Source organism: Diceros bicornis, chromosome 29 (assembly GCF_020826845.1).
Source record: "Diceros bicornis minor isolate mBicDic1 chromosome 29, mDicBic1.mat.cur, whole genome shotgun sequence".
Lineage (NCBI taxonomy): Eukaryota > Metazoa > Chordata > Mammalia > Perissodactyla > Rhinocerotidae > Diceros > Diceros bicornis.
In genome coordinates, this window is record NC_080768.1 from 35,906,559 (window position 1) to 35,925,807 (window position 19,249).

The 19,249-nt window shown below is 35.3% G+C and overlaps 1 protein-coding gene across 1 annotated transcript in view; it reads left to right on the forward strand.

The window, feature by feature from the left end:
* The window catches only part of ADAM32 (ADAM metallopeptidase domain 32), a gene marked incomplete at its 5' end in the record, with an annotated part of 239,609 nt that extends 232,526 nt beyond the window's left edge, over window positions 1-7,083 (forward strand). Inside the window, 2 exons of the mRNA XM_058524868.1 lie at window positions 6,068-6,106; window positions 6,890-7,083. Coding sequence (XP_058380851.1) covers window positions 6,068-6,106; window positions 6,890-7,083 — 233 coding nt within the window. The remainder of the gene's footprint in view (window positions 1-6,067; window positions 6,107-6,889) is intronic.
* Window positions 7,084-19,249: the final 12,166 nt, after the last annotated feature.

The window sequence follows — 19,249 nt, forward strand, 5'->3', positions numbered from 1 at the left end:
CATGCACACACACATCCATATGTCTATAATGTTATAACTGACCCCATTTCTTTCTCTCTCATCATTTTATCTTTCATCCTGAAACCTTGTTAACATAATTAATCTCTCCCAGGATCGTTATTCACTTATAATGAGTGAGGGATGATAGCATCACCCATAGGTAAATGCACATTTTAGTTGGAGTAGTATAATTTGGAATGTTAATCCACTAGTCTAGCCTTCTGGCTTGGTGTGCACCAGGGAATCATTTATAAGATAATTATTCATTTAAATTTTAATAATGTCACTTGACACTATTGCTGTGCTTTCTGATATAACATCCACTATAGTTTTCAGATCACTTGTTTTTGGAATAATTTTTATCTGATGGAAAGTCAGTGGGAAATGCTGTTGAAGTCAAAGAATGCAGAGAGGTGGGATGAATCCCAGTATGGGTTATGTTAATACCACTCTAGTATAATTGATTTTTAAATGTCTAAATTCAATCAGTATTTCCAGTCTTTTGCTAAATAACAGAAGGATCTTAGAACATTCAACAGCAAAATCCAATCATTAATCTCTCATATATTGTCATTTGACTTTTAACTTCTGGGTTTTTTAATCACAGGACTCCCCATCCATTAGTCACTGTTGTTGTTGTCATTATTATTATGATCATTTCAAAATTTTTTTTATTGAGGTAACATTGGTTTATAACATTATATAAATTTCAGGTGTGCATTAAAAATTTTTTTATTGTATCATTTTTATATTAAATGATACTTACTGGGATTTAACAACGTATTTACCAATTATTTTGCTCACCATTCTTGAATACATTTTTTCATTTTGATTTTAATTTCCTTTTTACTGAATTTCAACCCTTTTAGTTTCAGTTAGTGTCTGTGGTTATAAGCATTTTGAGTTACATGCCTGAACATGTCTTTTTTTCACACCCATCAATGAAAGATAGCTAAATGGTTACAGACTTCTAGTTGAAGTCACTGTCCACAACTCTTAAAGTATTCTGTTGTTGTAATGTGACATTTATTGTCCTTGATGGCACCTCAGTTGTCAGTCTGATTAATTTATTTATTCTCTTCCAATTAATGTATATTTTCTCTAAATGGCTTTGAAGGTTTCCTCTTTGTCCTAAATGTTTTGTTATTTTATTATGATATGTTATGATATAATTTAGTTTTATATCTCCAGCTCTGGATTCAATATATTCTATAGATATCAGCACTCAGGTCATTAATTCTGGAAAAAATTCAGTCATTCTCTCTTCAATTATTGACTCTTCTTCATTCTTTTTTTTTTTCCTCCATCTAAAATAACTATATTTGGGAGAGTGTTCGCATTTTAACCTTGTTAAAAATAAAATTTCAACCAAGTGAATTTGGAGATTTAATTGGCTTTCTTCAATGGTTCACGAATCCAGCATCATCCCATCTATCAAATAGAAAGGTGCTCCAAGGACCTGTACAAAATGGAATGTTTTTATAGGCAGAAGGAGGGTGGGGTAAAGCAGTTATTAGCAAAAGAAAACAAAGGATTGGTTGAGGCCAGGACATCTTTGTTGGTGGAAGGGAAAGCAGGAGTTTTGTAATGCAGATTATGCCACTAGTCTAATCAGGAAATTTCAGATTGACTGTTAAAAAGATCACATTCTTAGGATAGGTTGAAACTGTAATTAAGTCTTAGTTTGCTGTCTTGGGGGCTTTTTTGGGCCTGTTATTTCTTCTTTAACAGCCTCCATATTTCTTAACTGGCCTGTTCGTATTCTATGCTTTTTCACTTCTCTATCTGGCATTGATTTCTTCATATCAGCTTCCAAATCACCCATTCTTTTAACATCTATCCTTTTCTTGCCTTATTCCTGCCTTGATCTCTGTGGGGACTCTAAACATTTCTATTAAAGGTTTTTTATATTATCCATTGATCTTAATGTGTGAATTTTTTTGTTCTGCTGTGTTATGGCTGTGGGCATTTAACACACAGTAGTTTGTAATTAAGGCTTGTGAGCTCATCCTCAGGGCAATGATTGTTCTCATGGGAATTCTGCACAACCTGAGTTGTAGGGGTATACATTAGGAAGAGGGGAATGTTTCAAAGTTGCCTGTCTTGGGGCATGAATGTTTCATTACTTTCTATGCTTGCTGATTCAAATTTGTGGGTTGTGGAATTGAGCAATTGAGGTCCTGCCCCTATATGTGGTGCAGGCCTGGGGTTCTGCATCTCTAGGTGATCCTTTTCCATCTACATGGCTGAGACAATTTACCTGTTGCATTCCCAGTGGCCATAGCTTTTATTATCCCCATTTGTTACTGAACCAGGCTCATTTTGCCCGCTGTGTAGTATGCCAATCACTGAGATGACGAGTTTGCAGCAGAGAAAGGGTTTATTCACAAGGCAGCCAAGAAAGGAGATGAGAGAAGAACTCTCAAATCTGCCTCTCTGAATATGGGGATTAGATGTGTTTATGGGGAGGAGAAGTGAGGTAATTAATAATCTGCACAAGCATAGTCAAGTTTCATGGCTCTTCATAGGATGCATGTTCACAAAATGGTAGCATTAGCATGATCTGAGGGTGGAATTTCCAACCCCTGATGTCAAAGGGTCCTCTATTGAATGGGCCCAGGTGAGGAGTCAGTGGTCTTAACCGGCCTGAACTGGACAAGGAGTTGACTAAAAACAACTTAAGCACCCAGTACTATGGTGACCCAAGCATCAGAGATGTTATCTATAGAGTGGGCTTTAGTAATGCATTATCTAACTACTTTTGCAAACTGACAATTAACTGAGTATAGTTAAAGCAAGTTGGCCCCTGGTTTCACATTCAAGACTCCTGGGCTTGGGCTTCATTCTAGCTATCTTACCTCTAAATATCTGTGCCCTCAATTCCTTCTAAGCTACAGTTATTAAAACCACATCCCTTAGGGTGTAAGTAATTCAGATTCCCTTGTAGTCATTCAGCTTTTGCTCCTGGTTTCCTTCTGAACTTCTAGTTTCTTTGTTTTTTATTGACAGAAGGAAAAGCCTTTTCTGGCTGTCAATCTCAGTTAGGTATTACATTTTTGTGCTATTTTCTTCAGCTTTTCTGTGGAATAGAAAGGGGAAATTTTCCCTTTAGTTCAGTCTGCTAGATTGTCCAGAAGTGAACTATGAGCTTTAATTTGCAAAATGTGGCAATTTACATATCAACAAATAAAAAGCTAAATTGGAGCCTGCAGGCCAAATTTAGGCATTCAGAGTCAAACTTTTATACTGTGCTTAGAAGTGATAAAGAAAAAATATATCTCTGCTATCTTGATACTTTTCCCCACTGGAGGATTTAAATTTTGCACTGTATGTTGTACTTGGTGTTGGGTAAATAAGAATGCTACTTATTTGCATGCCCCAGGTGTTAAATGAGTTAGTTTTAGTATTAAATGGCCTGATCTTCATTTTTAAAGTAGGCAAGTTTCTTAGTATTAACTTTTGGACATTATTTTTTTTTTTATTTGGATCTAGGTCAGAAAATAGTGCCCAAACATCTACCAGCAGGTAAGCAACTTAGAAAGTGTTTCTTATCAATAAGTATATGTTGAAAATAAGAATGAACAAATTTTGTTTTAGAACTATTTATCAGAATAAAGTAGTTTTGCTAACAACAACAACAACAACAAAAAAGGGCCGGCCCCGTGGCTTAGCGGTTGGGTACATGCCCTCTGCTGCTGGCGGCCCTGGTTCGGATCCCGGGCACGCACCGGAGCACTGCACTGCTTCTCCGGCAATGCTGAGGTCACATCCCATATACAGCAACTAGAAGGATGTGCAACTATGACGTACAACTATCTACTGGGGCTTTGAGGGAAAAAAAAAGAGTAGAATAAAATTATCCTTTAAAAAAAAAGATAATCATTTAATATTTTTTTGAGCAGCCACAATTGATAAAGTATGGCACTACAAACGACTTATTAATATTTCCCATTCTAGTAATGAGTATTAATTAACTGAATCTTTTTTCTTCAGTTGACTAAATTTTTGATTGCCTACTCTTTTTTTTTTTTCCTGCTGAGGAAGATTCAACTTGAGCTAACATCCGTGCCAGTCTTCCTCTGTTTTGTTTGTGGGTCACCACCATAGCATGGCTACCAACAAATGGTGTAGGTCTGCCTGGGAACTGAACCTGGGCCGCCAGAGTGGAGCGTGCTGAACTTAACCACTAGGCCAGCCCTTTTGATATATAGGAAAAAACTAGTTAAATCTAATAAGAGACAAGATATTTATAATTATTTTGTGAAACTAACTCATAAGCAGAGCATTTTTGCATCCTTTATGATAGGATACACAAAGGGAAATACTACTTTTATGTTCAGATTACATTTATACACACAAATTCAATAAGAACAACTGAGTGAATGATTATCCCACTTAGGAACAGTTTATCTAGGAGACAGTATCATAAACACAGGAACATTCTACATTTCCCATAGCCCCTCAACAGACCACAATTGTGTTAACAAGGGTTCTCTGAATTGTTTTTAAGGTTATTAGTTTTCCATGCTCCACAGTTGTGGCCTTGTGATCTTTCTGAAGTCATCAATATTGACTGGTCTGGTCACCTTCCTTTCTCACTTGTAGAGTTTTAGTTTTTTTGTACTGTCTGGCATTTTTCCTTAAAGTGTCTTCTTTTAGTTATATTCAATCCACTGGTATTCCAGAATATCCTTTATATCCACAGGTTAAGTTTTCAGGCTACACCACAACATTATATAGTTTCTATCCTCCTTGATGAAGTCAGTCTCTCCACTAGGGAAGCTATTACATTTCTGTATCCTTTATTCTTCCTGTTGTTTTTGGATGTCTTCTAACATAATCACCCTTTTCTAGATGTTAGGTACTTTCTCCAAACTAAGTATGAAAAAAAAAGCTGATTGTCTTTATTGTTTCTATTCTCTGTCACCTTTCCTACAGGATTTGTGATATAGTGTTCAAGCACTATAATTCTTCCAACCTTTTGTTTACCTAGAAGTGTTACTTTCCCTATATACTCTGAAATCGCTCGAGGGTAATGGCCACGTGTATTTTGCTAACTAATTTATAGTTAGCACCTAGCAGAGTAAATACTCAATAAATAATTGTTTAATAAATGAATGATTACCCTTGAACTTTACATACACAATTAATGTTATAAGTACTCCAATTGTCCCCTCACATTCTCTCTCATTATAGAATATGTCACTCACATAATCATCCTCCTCTAGAAGTGATATTCAACGGGATTGAGAGATAGTTAAGGGCATCATCCATAGGACAATATATATTGTATTTGAAGAATGTAATTTGGAATTTTAACCTATTAGTTTGGCTTGTGTTTAGCATATACCAGAAAAGCACTCTTGGATTATTCTTTCATTTAAATCTAATAAGCCAGGCAGACATAGTTGCTGTGATTTACTGTTACAGCATCCATTATATTTTCCTTTTTTCCCCTGTTCTTTTAAAATTTTTATTTTCAGTATTTTTTTTAATTGGAAAGCCAGCAGGAGATGTTGCTAGAACCAACTCCTTGGGCAAACACTACCAAAACAAGAATTTTTTTAAAAGCTGGAAATCCATTGGGTTGGACATGTCAGTAGACCTACAAGTATAGATACGGAAATCCCTTTATTGGTTTGGGGGAGAACTAACTCTATTAAATAGGTATGTTTTGTGGTCAGAGTAGTAGGAAAAATATACTGTAAGTTTCAAAGATATAAAATAGCATAGATGAGGAAAAGATTGGAAGGGTAAAATTATATCAATCTTATCACTGAATTCTCTTACTAATCTCACTATCTGTATTATCCTCTCTGTCAATTAACCTTGCTTAATTTGTCTTCAATTTATTCTTTTTCTCTCTATCAGAAATAAGAAATCTATGGATATAAAAGCAGGAAAAAGGCCCAAGAATTTGATTTTGACTTTTGGTAATAATTAGTATAAAAATAGAAATTGGGCAGATACTTCTTTTTAATCACAATTTTGAAAGGAAAGTGGAAGAAACTGCCGTTAAAAAATATAACTTTGTCAGATTGTATCGTATCATTATTTCCTTGTTTATTTGGATTCAAATCACAAGAAAGCACCCAAACATTTAACAGAAGATAAATACATTAGGAGGTATCTCTTAAAATAAGTACGTTTGAAATTAAAATGAAATTCATAATCCACAATTAATTCCTAAGTGTTTATTGGGTAGATGAATTGGTAAAGTACTGCACCAAAAATAATTTACTAATCTTTGCTAATCTTATTACTGAACGTTTAAATCACATAGTCTTTTTTCTTCAGTTTAGTAAAGTTCTCTTGAGTTTGTTGGGAACTTGCTTTTGTGGATAGAATGGAATTAAAAAGTTGATTATAATAAGATATAAGACATGTAAATTAGTCTATCAAATGAATTCATAATCAGGGCCACTTTACCCATTAGGCACTGCAGGCACAATGCATAAGGCCCATGAGTTTCCAAGTGCCAAAACCAAGACACTGTTTACAACATACAAAAACAAAAATGATTGGCTCCAAGATATGGAAAAAATAAAATTAATATGTATTTAAATTTCTAAAAAAATGCAAAGATTTAACTTAATTGTTATATTCATGAACATTTCATTGTGTGTGGAAAAAATCTTAGATTTTCTCATTTGCAAGTACTTCTCATTGAATATGGTGGTTCCCACAAAATCACAGAAGATTGTAGAGTAAATAAGTTACAGCCAAATAATTGCACAAACAAAATTGGAAAAATTCTTTCTAGAATTCTTTTTTCTGCCATATGAAGTTTTCGCTTGTCAGTACTCCAACTGTTTGTATGTTTTGCAGTGCAGGGGAATATATTTGCTATCAGTACCTCAAGCATGCGTGTCTTTGTTCTCTTCCACAGTAACTAGTAATTCCTTCAGAAGGCAATGGATATCACCGAGGGTCTCACTGAGAAATGAAAATTCTACCTTTCCTCCCCTGATCACAGCTGAAGGAAACAATAAACGGAGTGTGGACCAATTTGCATACGTGTCTGTTTTTCTCTCTTCCTCCACTCTGAGGCTGCAGTCCTACCATTTCAGGGGCCCTAACTGAAGAGGGTCATCTCAACTCAGGCACTTCCGTCCCCACCTGGCTCCCTGAGCTCTTCTCAGCAGCTCTCCCACCACCCACTGGGGTTTACTGCCTGGGGCCCCATGTGCTGGGGAGCTGCATCAACTGCCCTTACTCAGGAAGGGCTCTGGGGAGTGGGCCATGTTCCTCCTCCTGGGCCTTCTCACCGGACTTGGCTGGCTGCATACAGGTCTCAGTTAATCCAGATATTTGCCCACCTCACCTTCCCCAGAACCCCAACCCGGGCTTCTGAGGGAGGCTGCATTGGCTTCGGGGGCTGTACTTTACTGTCCGGGCTTCTTGCTCTACCCATCACCTTTCTCTTGCCCCTTTGCTGGCTGACCCACAGGGTGAATCCCGGAAGACAGAAGGACCCAGAGAGTTTGGGCTTGGGTCTCAGGGGCAAGGGTTAACCCCTTATCAGAGTTTGGTATCAGGATTGATAAAATGAGTTAGGAAAAGGTTCCCACATTTTCCATTTTCTGAAAGAGTTTCTATAAAATTTTTTAGTTTTTCCATTAACTATTTGGCAAAATTCACCAATGAAGCTGGAGTTTTCTTTGTGGGAAGATTTTTAATGATGGATTCAATTTCTTTAACACTCACAGGACTATTCAGATTTTCCATTTATTCTTGTGATAGTTTTTTCAGATATTGTATTTTAAAGGAGTTGATCCATTTCATTTAATGGTCAATCTTTTGGCACAAAGTTGTTCTTAATATCCTTTTTAAAATGTCTATAGGATCTACAGTTATATCCCTTCTTTCATTTCTGATCATGGTGATACTTGTTCTCTCTCTGATCAGTCTTGGTAAGAGTTTTTCTATTTAATTAATCTACTAATCTCTTCAGACCACCTTTTGGCTTTGTTGTTTTTCTCTTTTGCATCTCTGTTTTCTGTTTCATTCATTTCTGCCTTTTTTTAATTTGCTCTTTTCCTAGCTTCTTGAGGTGAAAGTTTAGATCATTGATTTTAAACCTTTTCTAATTCATTTAAAGGTATAAATTTGCTCTATGTACCTCTTTAGCTGCATTTCATGAATTTTGATATGTTGTATTTTTGTTACTTTTCTGGTCAGAATATTTTCTAATTTTTATTTTAATCTCTGAATTATGGTTACCTAGAAGTGTGTTGATTAATTTCCAAATATTTAGATATTTTCAGTTTAATTTTTTCTTATTGATTTCTGGTTAATTCAGTCATGGTCAGAGAACATACTTACATGATTTAAATCCTTTGAAATTCTTGTTTTGCTTTTATGATCCAGTGTATGGTCTATTTTGGTGAATGTTCCATGTGCACCAAAAAATGTGCATTTTGCAGTTGGTGAAAATATAAATGTCAATTAAGTTGTTTGTTAACAATGTTTTAGAAATCTTCTTAATTTCTTTTCACCTTATTCTATCATTTCCTGAGAGAATTAAAATTGCCAATTATTATTGTTGATAGGTTATTTGTTTTATTTATATTATTTGTGTTTCATGCATTTTGAAGCTATATTTTAGGGCATATATTTTTAGGACTGTTATGTTTTCCTGATAATTGACCCTTTATCGTTACACAATTCTCCTTTTCATCTCTAGTAATACTCTTAGTCTTGAATTCTACTTTTTCAGATATTAATATAGCCATGCCAGCTTTTTTACAGTTAGTCTTTGCCTGAGATATCTTTTTTCATCCGTTTACTTCCAGTGTATCTTTCCTTATATTTATGATGTATCAGATGTAAACAGCATATAGTCGGGGCTTGTATTTATTTTTTAATTCAGTCAGAGAATGTTTTTAAATTGGAGTGTTAAAAGCATTTATATTTAATATAATTTCTGATACTGTTGGTTTTAAGTCTACCATTTTGCTATGTGTTTTCTATTTGTCCCACATTTCTTTGTTCTTTTATTTTTTTCCCTCTTTTTCTTTTAGGTTAATTGAGCATCAATCTGTTTTATCTTCTCTAATGGATTTTTAGCTATCCTTTATTTATATTAAATTTTTTTGGTGGCTACTCCAGAGATTACAATGTGCATCCTTAATTTATCACAGTATTCTTTGAATTAGTATTATCCTACTTAACAAACAACAGAAGAACTGTACAACAGTATGATTTCAATTACTTCCTGCCCTGGGTGCTACTATATTTAGTTCTACATATTTTACAAATGCTACCTATACATTGCTGTTATTTTCACCTGAAACAGTGAAAAGTGTTTCCAAAAAATTTAAATAGCCTTTTACATTTACTCACATGTTTATCTTTTCTGGTGCTCTTCCTTTCTTCTTATAGATCTGTGCTTCCATATAGGATCACTTCCCTCAGCTTGAATAACTTTCTTCAGTATTCCTTACAGTATGTTTCCGATGGTGACAAATTCTTTCAGCTTTTTTTCTGTATGAAAAACTCTTCATTTTGGTAAGATATGATTATTGCACATAGAATTCTAAATTGCTATTTTTTTTCTTTTAGCACTTTTAATCTATTATCTTCTGGATTTCATTATTTATGATGAAAAGTCAATTATCATTCTTTTTGGTATACTGGATTATAATGTGTCTCCCCTCCCTGCCCCCAGGTACTCCTAAGACATTTTTCCATATTTTTGGCTTTTGAAATTTTGATCATTTTGTACTTAATCATGATGGTTTTCTTTGAATTTACCCTACTTTGTGTTCAACTAACTTCTTGGATCTATTGCTTAATGTCTCAATAATTTTCGAAAATTCTCAGCCATTAAAAATGTCTTTATTTCTTTTTCCCATTCTTTCTTTGTTCTCCTTAGGGAACTCCAATTACACATTTTCCTATTCATTAGACATTGTCTCATAATTCTCTGAGGTTCTGTTTTATTTTTCATTATTTTCCCTTTTTAATTCAGTTTGGATAATTTCTGTTGACTTATCTTAAGCTCACTGACTCTTTCTTCTGCTGTGTCCAATCAGATGTAAGCCCATCCAATGATTTTTCTTTACATCCTAGAATTTCAATTTGGTTCTTTTTTTAGTTTGAAATTGAAACTCTGTTGAAATTTTCCCTTTTTCATCCTTTTTGTCTATTCAGTTCTCCAAATTTTGTAATGTTTATAATAAAGTTCTGATCTGCTAATTCAAATACTCCTCTTTTAACGTGCTTGATATATGCTCTTGGATGTGTGTTGTTTGGTATGTGTTTTCATCATGATATTGTGCTACATATTTGATCTATTTTTTTTTTTTTTACTATTTTCAGTCAATCCTTATGTTTGTAGTAATCAATCCATGTGAGGATATATATATATGTACATATATATATAATATTTCATTCCATCAAACTGCTGCAAAGTACTTCATAATATGTGTCTATAAAATTTTCTTCTCCATTTCCTGTGATTAACAGCTAGGTTGCTTACAGCTCCCCACTATCACAAACAACACTGCTGACATCCTTGTCCATGTTTCTGATAGTAAAAAACTGCAAGAGTTTCTCTGGAGTGTTTTTTGTGTACAGATGGATGTATGTTGGCTAATTTTTCTGTCATGTGATCACCCCCCCACCCAATATATAGCATATTTCCATCACTCCACAAAAATTCTCTTGTTCCTGTTTGCAGACAGTTCCTTCCCCTCACTCCTAGTCCCAGACAACCAATGATTTGTTTTCTGTCACTACAATCTTGCCTTTCATAGTATTTCATATACATGGCACCATATATATGATAGCTTTGCCCTCTGCAGATCCCTAGCTTTCAGAGTTCTCTTCCCTTTAATTTCCAGTTGCTTTGACAGCCACAAGTTTTGCTGCATGAAACCTCAATCCAGAAAGCTACCACTTTTTGCTACCTGAACCTACGTGAAGGCTGGGGAATAAACTCAGTCAAAGGGTAGAACATTCACAAATTCCACCAAGAGCAGTTCTGCCCTTGAATAGTAGACTCCCATCTTTCTGCTTGCTTTTTTGCTAGGCTTCCTCGGGTCTTCCACATACATACCTAGTTCAGTGGTCAGCCAGGGATTTGGATGAGTTTATTCTCCAATTTTGGTTCTTTGCCTTTCTTTGGTTCTCTTGATTCCAGAATTTCTGCTTATAATTTCTTTTTCTAAAAATAAAAATTGTATATATTTAAGGTGTACAACATGATGATTTGATATACATATACATTGTCAAATGATAACTACAGTCAAGCTAATTAAAATGTCCATCTCCTCATATAGCTACCATTTTTATGAGTGGTGAGAGCATCTGAAATCTACTCTCTTAGCAAATTTCCAGTATGCATTACAAGATTATTAACTATGGCCATCATGTTGTACATTAGATTTCTAGATTTATTCATCTGACATAATAATGTTTGTATTCTTCGACCAACATCTCCTCATTTCCCCCGCCTCCCCAACCCTGGTAACCACTGTTCTATTCTCTACATCTATATGTTTGACTATTTTAGATTTCACGTATAAGTGAGATCATGCAGTATTTATCTTTCTCTATCTTATTTTACTTAGCATAATGCCCTCTAGCTTCATCCATGTTGTCACAAATGGCAGGATCTCCTTTTTTTTTTTTTTGTGAGGAAGACCAGTCCTGACCTAACATCCGATGCCAATCCTCCTCTTTTTGCTGAGGAAGGCTGGCCCTGGGCTAACATCTGTGCCCATATTCCTCTACTTTATATGGGTTGCTGCACAGCCTGGCTTAACAAGCAGTGCGTCGGTGCGCATCCAGGATCTGAACTGGCAAACCCCGGGCCGTGGCAGTGGAGCGCGCACACTTAACTGCTTGTGCCACTGGGCTGGCCCAGGATCTCCTTTTTTATGGCTGAATAATGTTCCACTGTGTGTGCGTGTGTGTGTGTACACCACATTTTCTTTATTCATTCACTGATGGACATTTAGGTTGTTTCCATACCTTGGTTATTGTGAATAATGCTGCAATGAACATGGTGTACTGATTTCATTTCCTTCAGATATGTACCCCGAAGTGGGATTGCTGGATTATGTGGTAGTTCTATTTTTAATGGCTAAGGAACCTCCATACTATTTTCCATAATGGCATTATCAATTTACATTCCCACCAACAGTGTACCAGGGTTCCAATTTCTCTACATTCTTGTCAACACTTGTTATCTTTATCCTTTTGGTAATAGCCATCCTAACAGGTGTAAAGTGATATCTCATTGTGGTTTTGATTTGCATTTCCTTGATGATTAGTGATGTTCAGCACCTTTTCATGTACATGTTGGCAATTCATATGTCTTCTTTGGAAAAATACCTATTTGGGTCCTTTGCCTATTTTGTAATTGGATTATTTGGGGTTTTTTTGCTATTAAGTTGTTTGAGGTCCTAATATATATTGGATATTAACCCCTTATCAGATATATGATTTGCAAGTATTTTTTCCCATTCTGTAGGTTGCCTTTTCATTTGTTGACTATTTCCTTTGCTGTGAAGAAGCTTTTTAGTTTGATATATCAAGAGAGAAAAAGAGGGACAAAAGAACTACAAGGCAAACAGAAAACTGTAACAAAATGACAATAATAAATCCTTCCCTATCAATAATCACTTTAAATGCAAATGGACTAAACTTCCCAATAAAAAGATACAGAGTGGCTGGAATGGTTAAAAAACCAAGAGCCAACTGTGTGCTATCCAAAGGAAATTCACTTTATATTGAAGGATACTCACAGGCTGAAAGTAAGGGGAAGGAAAAAGATATTCCACACAAATGGTAACCAAAACAAAGCAGGAGTGGCTATATGTAAATCAAAGTAGACTTTAAGTCAAAAACTGCCTCTTGAGACAAAAAAGGTCATGACATAATGATAAAAGGGTCAATTCAACAGGAAGATATAACAATTGTAAATATATATGCACCCAACATGAAAGCACCTAAATATATAGAACAAATATTGACAGACCCGAAAGGAGAAATCGACAGCAACACAAAAATGGTAGGAAACTTCAATACCCCATTTTCAATAATGCATAGAACATACAGACAGAAAATCAATAAACAGCAGAGTTGAACAACACTAGAGACCAGAAGGACATAACATACACATACAGGACTTTTCACCCAACAGCAGAAGAATATATGTTCTCAAGCACATATGGAACATTCTCCAGGATAGATCATATCCGGCACAAAAAAAGTCTTAAAAAATGATTGAAATCATGCCAAATATCTTCCGCTCTATATTTTCTGCTGAACTCTGTTATCTGCTCCATCGAGGCTACAGTTTTCTACTGCCTAAGCTGCTGTAGTTGGGGAGCATGACCAGACCAAGAAGCCCACACAAACTCATAGTTCTTACTAGATGCAAAGGTAGTCTTCAAGAGTAAACTCTTTTCAAATTTGTGTCTGCCTGTGGTCATTTTACAGGCCCTTCAAGTTTTTAAAAAATATTTTGCCAAGTTTTTGTAGTTGTTTTCTGTGTGAGGAGTCAGGCCACGCCTTTGTGAAAGCTTTACCAGAAGTCATCCCCAGGAATGGACTTGCTGGATCACAGAATTTATAAAAAATTGATTTCATGGAAAACTGCCAACTTGTTCTCCAGAATGGTTATTCCTCCTTACACTCCCACTAACAAAGTCTGGAGTTTCCCCACATCCTTACCTGCACTTGGTGCTGTTTTCCACCAATTTTAGCTAATCTACTGGATGGATCTAAAGTGATATCTCACTGTTTTAATTTGCTCATCTATGATTACTACTTAGACTAAAGATCTCTTCATATCCTTTTAGGCATTTAGATATCATGCCTTGTGAACTAAGTATTCATAACCTATTTCCCATATTGCTACTGGATTTTTGTCCCATCTCATACCCTCCCCTTTCGTTCCTATGTTTGTGTGTGTGTGTGTGTGTGTGTGTTGTATATTCTAGATAGTAATTCCTTGTTGGTATTAAACATTGCAAATGTCCTCTCCCTGTCTTTCACTTGACTCTTAACTTTATAATGTCCTTGACTGAACAAAACTCCTTAATTTTTAAATGATCACACCCGTCTTTCTCTCTCGGTTTTGTTTTGTGTATTTATGGTATTGTTTTAGAAGTCCTTCCCTGCCATGCAAATATTATTCTACTTTTTTTCTATCATTTTTGTTTTGCATTTTATATTTAGATGTTTATACAATCTGATGTTCAGCTTTGAATATGGTGTAAGGTAGAGATCCCAATTAATTTTTCTCTCCATAGTGATCTGGTTTTTCTAACACTAAATAATTCACCCTTTTCTCACAAACTTGTGTGGTTACCTTTGTCATAAATCAAATTTCTCTGTAGCTACAGGCACTCTATTTTATTCCATTGGTTTTTTTTTTTGTCTGCAGACTGAAAATCTGCAGATCTCCTTTGCCCACTACCAGGTTTCACTCCTCTGGGGTAACCACTGTTCACAATTTATGTATCCTTCAGAACTTTTCTATGAGCAAACATACACACATAAACATGCACACATATTCATATCTCTATATACTTATGTATACTAGTGCAGAAATTTAAACAACACTGGGATTAAGCTACACATATTTTCTGCCACTTATTTCACCCAATGATATATCACGGACAACTTTCCTTTTCAGTGCATACTTATCTAGTATCTTTTATTTATACATCTTATTATAGTAATACCATAACTTATTTAACTATTTTCCTATTGATGGACATTTAAGCTCTTTGCCATTTTTATTATTATAAAACATTGTTGGAAGGACCATCCTGATACATATACTTATGTGCACTTGTAATTGAAAATTTCTGCAAAAATGATACTTGGGCATGGAATTGGTGGGTCAGAGGATATGTGCATTTTAAAGTTTGACTGGCACTGCTCTATTTCTAATTTTCAACAATGTGTGTTTATACTGATGGGTATTCTGTGCCTGATTATACCCAGATGATTCCAGGGTATAGAGTGGCCCCAGGCTAGTCTTCCCAGAACAAATATCTACTTAATAGCAGCTGGAAACTTTTAAATATCTTTTCCTGTCAATTATACACCACCGCCCCCTAATTTTTTATTGCCTTACTCAGCATTAAGTGCAGATATTTAATGGTTATCTTTCTTCTTCTTGACTTCTGTGGGGTGTTTTATGCTCATTCTCTGATCCCACATTACTCTATTCCAAAAAAGTCTGATTACTTACGTATATGAGTGAAGTACAAGGAACATTTATTGGATTATGATATTAGAAATATGGTAACAATTCCTTTCAGTTCTGATTTTGGGGAGTGTTTCTTCAGTTAGGAAAAAATATGCAAAACTTGGAAACAATGCAAAAGGATGACTGCACATCCTTTCAGTGACATGTTTGAGCATTGTCTAACAGACTTGCCCAAGTTTATCCAATTTTCTAGGAGAGTATACCTTTATTTGACTTGTATTTATTATCAATTAGAACCCTAATCAATAATTTGGGTTACAGGGTTACAGTCTCTACAGACTGTTAATGTCTCCATAAAGTTAGATGTTAAACATAAGAAAATTGATAAGTTGCAAGTGATTTATGTACAGCAGAGATGTTCTATTCTGTAAAAGAGATACTTCAAAGGTGCAATTTCATTGCTTTGAAGGACATTAATGAGTTTTATATATAATTTAGTCATTTCATAATTTATTTCCTTATGGGCTATGTAAATCACTGTTCTTCAAATGCTCTTTGAACCAGCTTTACCAAAATACTTATTCCTGATTAATGAGTTCAATAAATCTTTGATGTATACCCATTGTACATTTATATGAGGGTCTTGTTTTTAACATTTTGGAAATTATACTTTGACACTTCCAATGAACAGGGAAATTATGTTTCCAGGAGGGTGAGAGATGAGCAAGCAACAGATACTTTCCAGTGAGGTTCATGGTGAGCTGGATGGATAGGTCTGAGCAATAAATGAACAGTTATCAGGCAAACTTTACTCTGAGAATGTGAGTAGTGATGAATAGCAGGCACAGAGGTAGCCTAGCCCCCATTATCAGTACGAAGGCCTGAAGCTTCAAGTATTCATTTGGGAAGGTAAGCTTCAGCAACTCCTGTGCCAGAACGCCCTGTTGCAGGGAACCTAGGGACATTGACAAGGATGATGGGTGCCCAGAGGCCTTATCTCTAGAAGCCAAAGGGGATACATTTCATACCTGCCCTCTATTATGACTGATTACCCCAAACAAGCTTGGAATCTTGTCCCGGGACTACTTTACTTACCCATCAGGACTTCAGATACAAGTGAGTTAGGGGAAGGGGTAGTATGGAAGGCAAATGTACAAAGGAGTACTGAACTTCCACTTTAGTTGACTACTCAAACTTCTGAAGGCCTGAGGGAAGCAGTAATTGTTTCTGGACATGTGGTAGAGCAATACTGATACTTTCAATTATCAAAATCTGTGATTTTTTGTTCACAAAACCTTTTAATTTTTAGTTTTTTAAAAAATTAAATCAAGTTCAAAAAAATCTAAATTTACAATTACTGCCTCACTCCTCATGCAGTCAAACTTCCACCCCATCAGTCTCCTGAAATGGGTCTGGCAAAGGTCATCAATGACTTATATTTTGGGTTGCTAGATAAAATCAGGACACCCAGTTAAATCTGAATTTCAGATGAACAATGAAAAAGTATAACTGTGTACCAAATACTGCATTGTTATATCATCTCCTTTTAAGTATCATGAACAAGTTTTATAGCAGTTTTCTTGTAAAACCCTCAGCTGCGACACAAACCCACTGCATGGGCAGTGTTCACCTGGGCATCACACCTGTGGGACTTGGTCGGCAAGGAAGCCAATGCAAACATATTGCCTGCTGTGCTGTGAGTAATAGAGGCCTTTGTCTTTATTTGTCCTAGGAGTCACAGGTCTGCCAGCATCCATGAAATAAAGGCAGGCTAACTTATTAGCTTGCAAGTAGGGTAAGACCTCAGACCCTTCACAGTTCTTGACAAATATGTGATTAATTTTATAGCTGGAGTCCCACGATATTACAGCTATTTTTAAAAGCCATTTTTACATTATAGACTGAAGGCTTTTTTATAGACTCAACTTTTTCTGCTTTCCAGAAATAACAGATTTGCAACCTTATTTTAACATTATGGTCAGTTCTTTAGATCGGAGTCCTCTTTGGGTCAGCTTCTGTTTTCTTTAGATAGTTCTGCCAGCTTCATTGTTTCCCAGTAATAGTAACATGTTCTAGGTCCATACTGTTGGAACTAACAAAGGAACAATAGTAAGCAATTCTTTGCCATTATACACTTGTCATTTCCATATTCGCCCTTTCACATTTAGCCCTTGTTTTCAGTAGTGCTGTAAAATGAATTTTCCAGAACCTGATAGTGTTGAAGAAAACACTATCTGGATAAGGAAGCAAAGAGTGTAGAAAGTGATTACAGTGGAAAAGATGTCACTGCAAACAAATGAACTATTTAACTATTGTGATATTTTAACAGGTTAGAAAATATGTATTTATTGTAATTTGTCTGTCTATCTGTATCTATCTATCTATCTATCTATCTATCTAATCTATCATCTATCTATCTCTATCTATCTATCTATCTATCTATCTATCTATCTATCTATCTATCTATCTATCTATCTATTTCAGTGCTTTTCAACCTTTAGCATGCATAAAAATCATCACCTGGAGTGCCCCATTCCCAGATATTCTGATTCCGTAGGTTTGGGGTGGGACCTGAGATTCTGCATTTCTGCAATCTCTACATGATGATGGACCGACCACCTTTTGAGTAGCACTGCTGTAGTTAGTTGTCTTTTAGCAAATTGATCACAGGCTGGAAGCTTTGAGTTGACATGTAGCATACAATTTTTATAATTTAAGACATTGGGAAATAAGCTCCCAGTTTATTTTCCTCTGATCATAGGAACATATTGCTAATGGTAAATTGGGATGCCATTCTCCCTCTAGGTTCCAAAGCCAATAGCAAGATAGACAGAATAGGCAGACAAATGTAGATCAAATAATCCTTTTTATTACTGGTCAACCTGAAATGGAGAATAAGGCTAAGAATAATACTGGCCAAGCTGAAATAGAGCATAATGCTGAGAAATGGACCTCTTAATAATTTGTTCCTTAATTAAACTTACACATCTAGGCATGTCCTCATAAAGGTACAGAGAATGCCTAATTTTTAAAGGGATTTTGCCCAAATATCAGGAGAAATTTCCTTCACTTTGCCTCATCCAATATGAATAGGTTCTTTTCATGAAGCAGTGAGGGAAAGTTCAGAATTCAGAACACTGAGAGAAAACAAAAAAGGAAAAGAAAATATCAATAATGTTTTATGTTGATTAAGTGTTGAAATGGTTAAGTAAAATATATTATTAATTTCATCTTTCTTTTTACTTTTTTAATGTGGCTATTAGAAAACTTCAAATTGCATCTGTGTCTCCTATTATGTTTCTGTTCAGCAGTACTAATTTAGATCCTAGATTATTGACAATGGTTATTATACCCAATTACAACTTTTTCATTCTCATTTAAGGCACAAAGAAGTGAATTTCCTCTGTCTATTCAGAGAAATATTACAAAGTAAATAGATCATAAAACTTCTAATGATAAAGGGCAGTAAGTAAACACTGAATAATATATCATCATTTCATTGTCCCTTGAGTTTTTAAAATAAAATATCTTGTAGGAATGGAATGCCTAAGCTTTGGGTACCATCCTCTTCTAGTAAGAACGTATCAACTATATCTTTCCCAAGTGAAGTAAGCATTTTTATATGGTAATTTGCCACTTGGATATTTGCCTGCTAGTGAGAAATCTCACAGGTTTCCTGAGCATATTCTACTCAATTTTTCCTTATCTATTGGGGAACAATGTACACTATACCCTTTAAGGCAAAATAGAGTCTTAAATTTTGCCATTATCCAAGGCAAAATAAACATGAGCTGGTGGTGTTTGGCTTACCAGCCTAGGCCAAGTAAAATGAAGACAGGAATCCCAGGCTGACAGAGAAAGGAACATTTACACTAGCAGCTTAGAGACCACCATTTATCACATTTAAACTGGTTACTGTTTAATATATTTTCTTTGTTGCTGGGTTTATTTAATTTCCAAATCTATGACTTCTTCAACTTGTATTAATTCCCTATATAGTATTCAGAATAAATTTTCCCATTTTAGTATGATCCCGAATAAGATAACCTATATACTAAAGTAGGTGCCAATTCA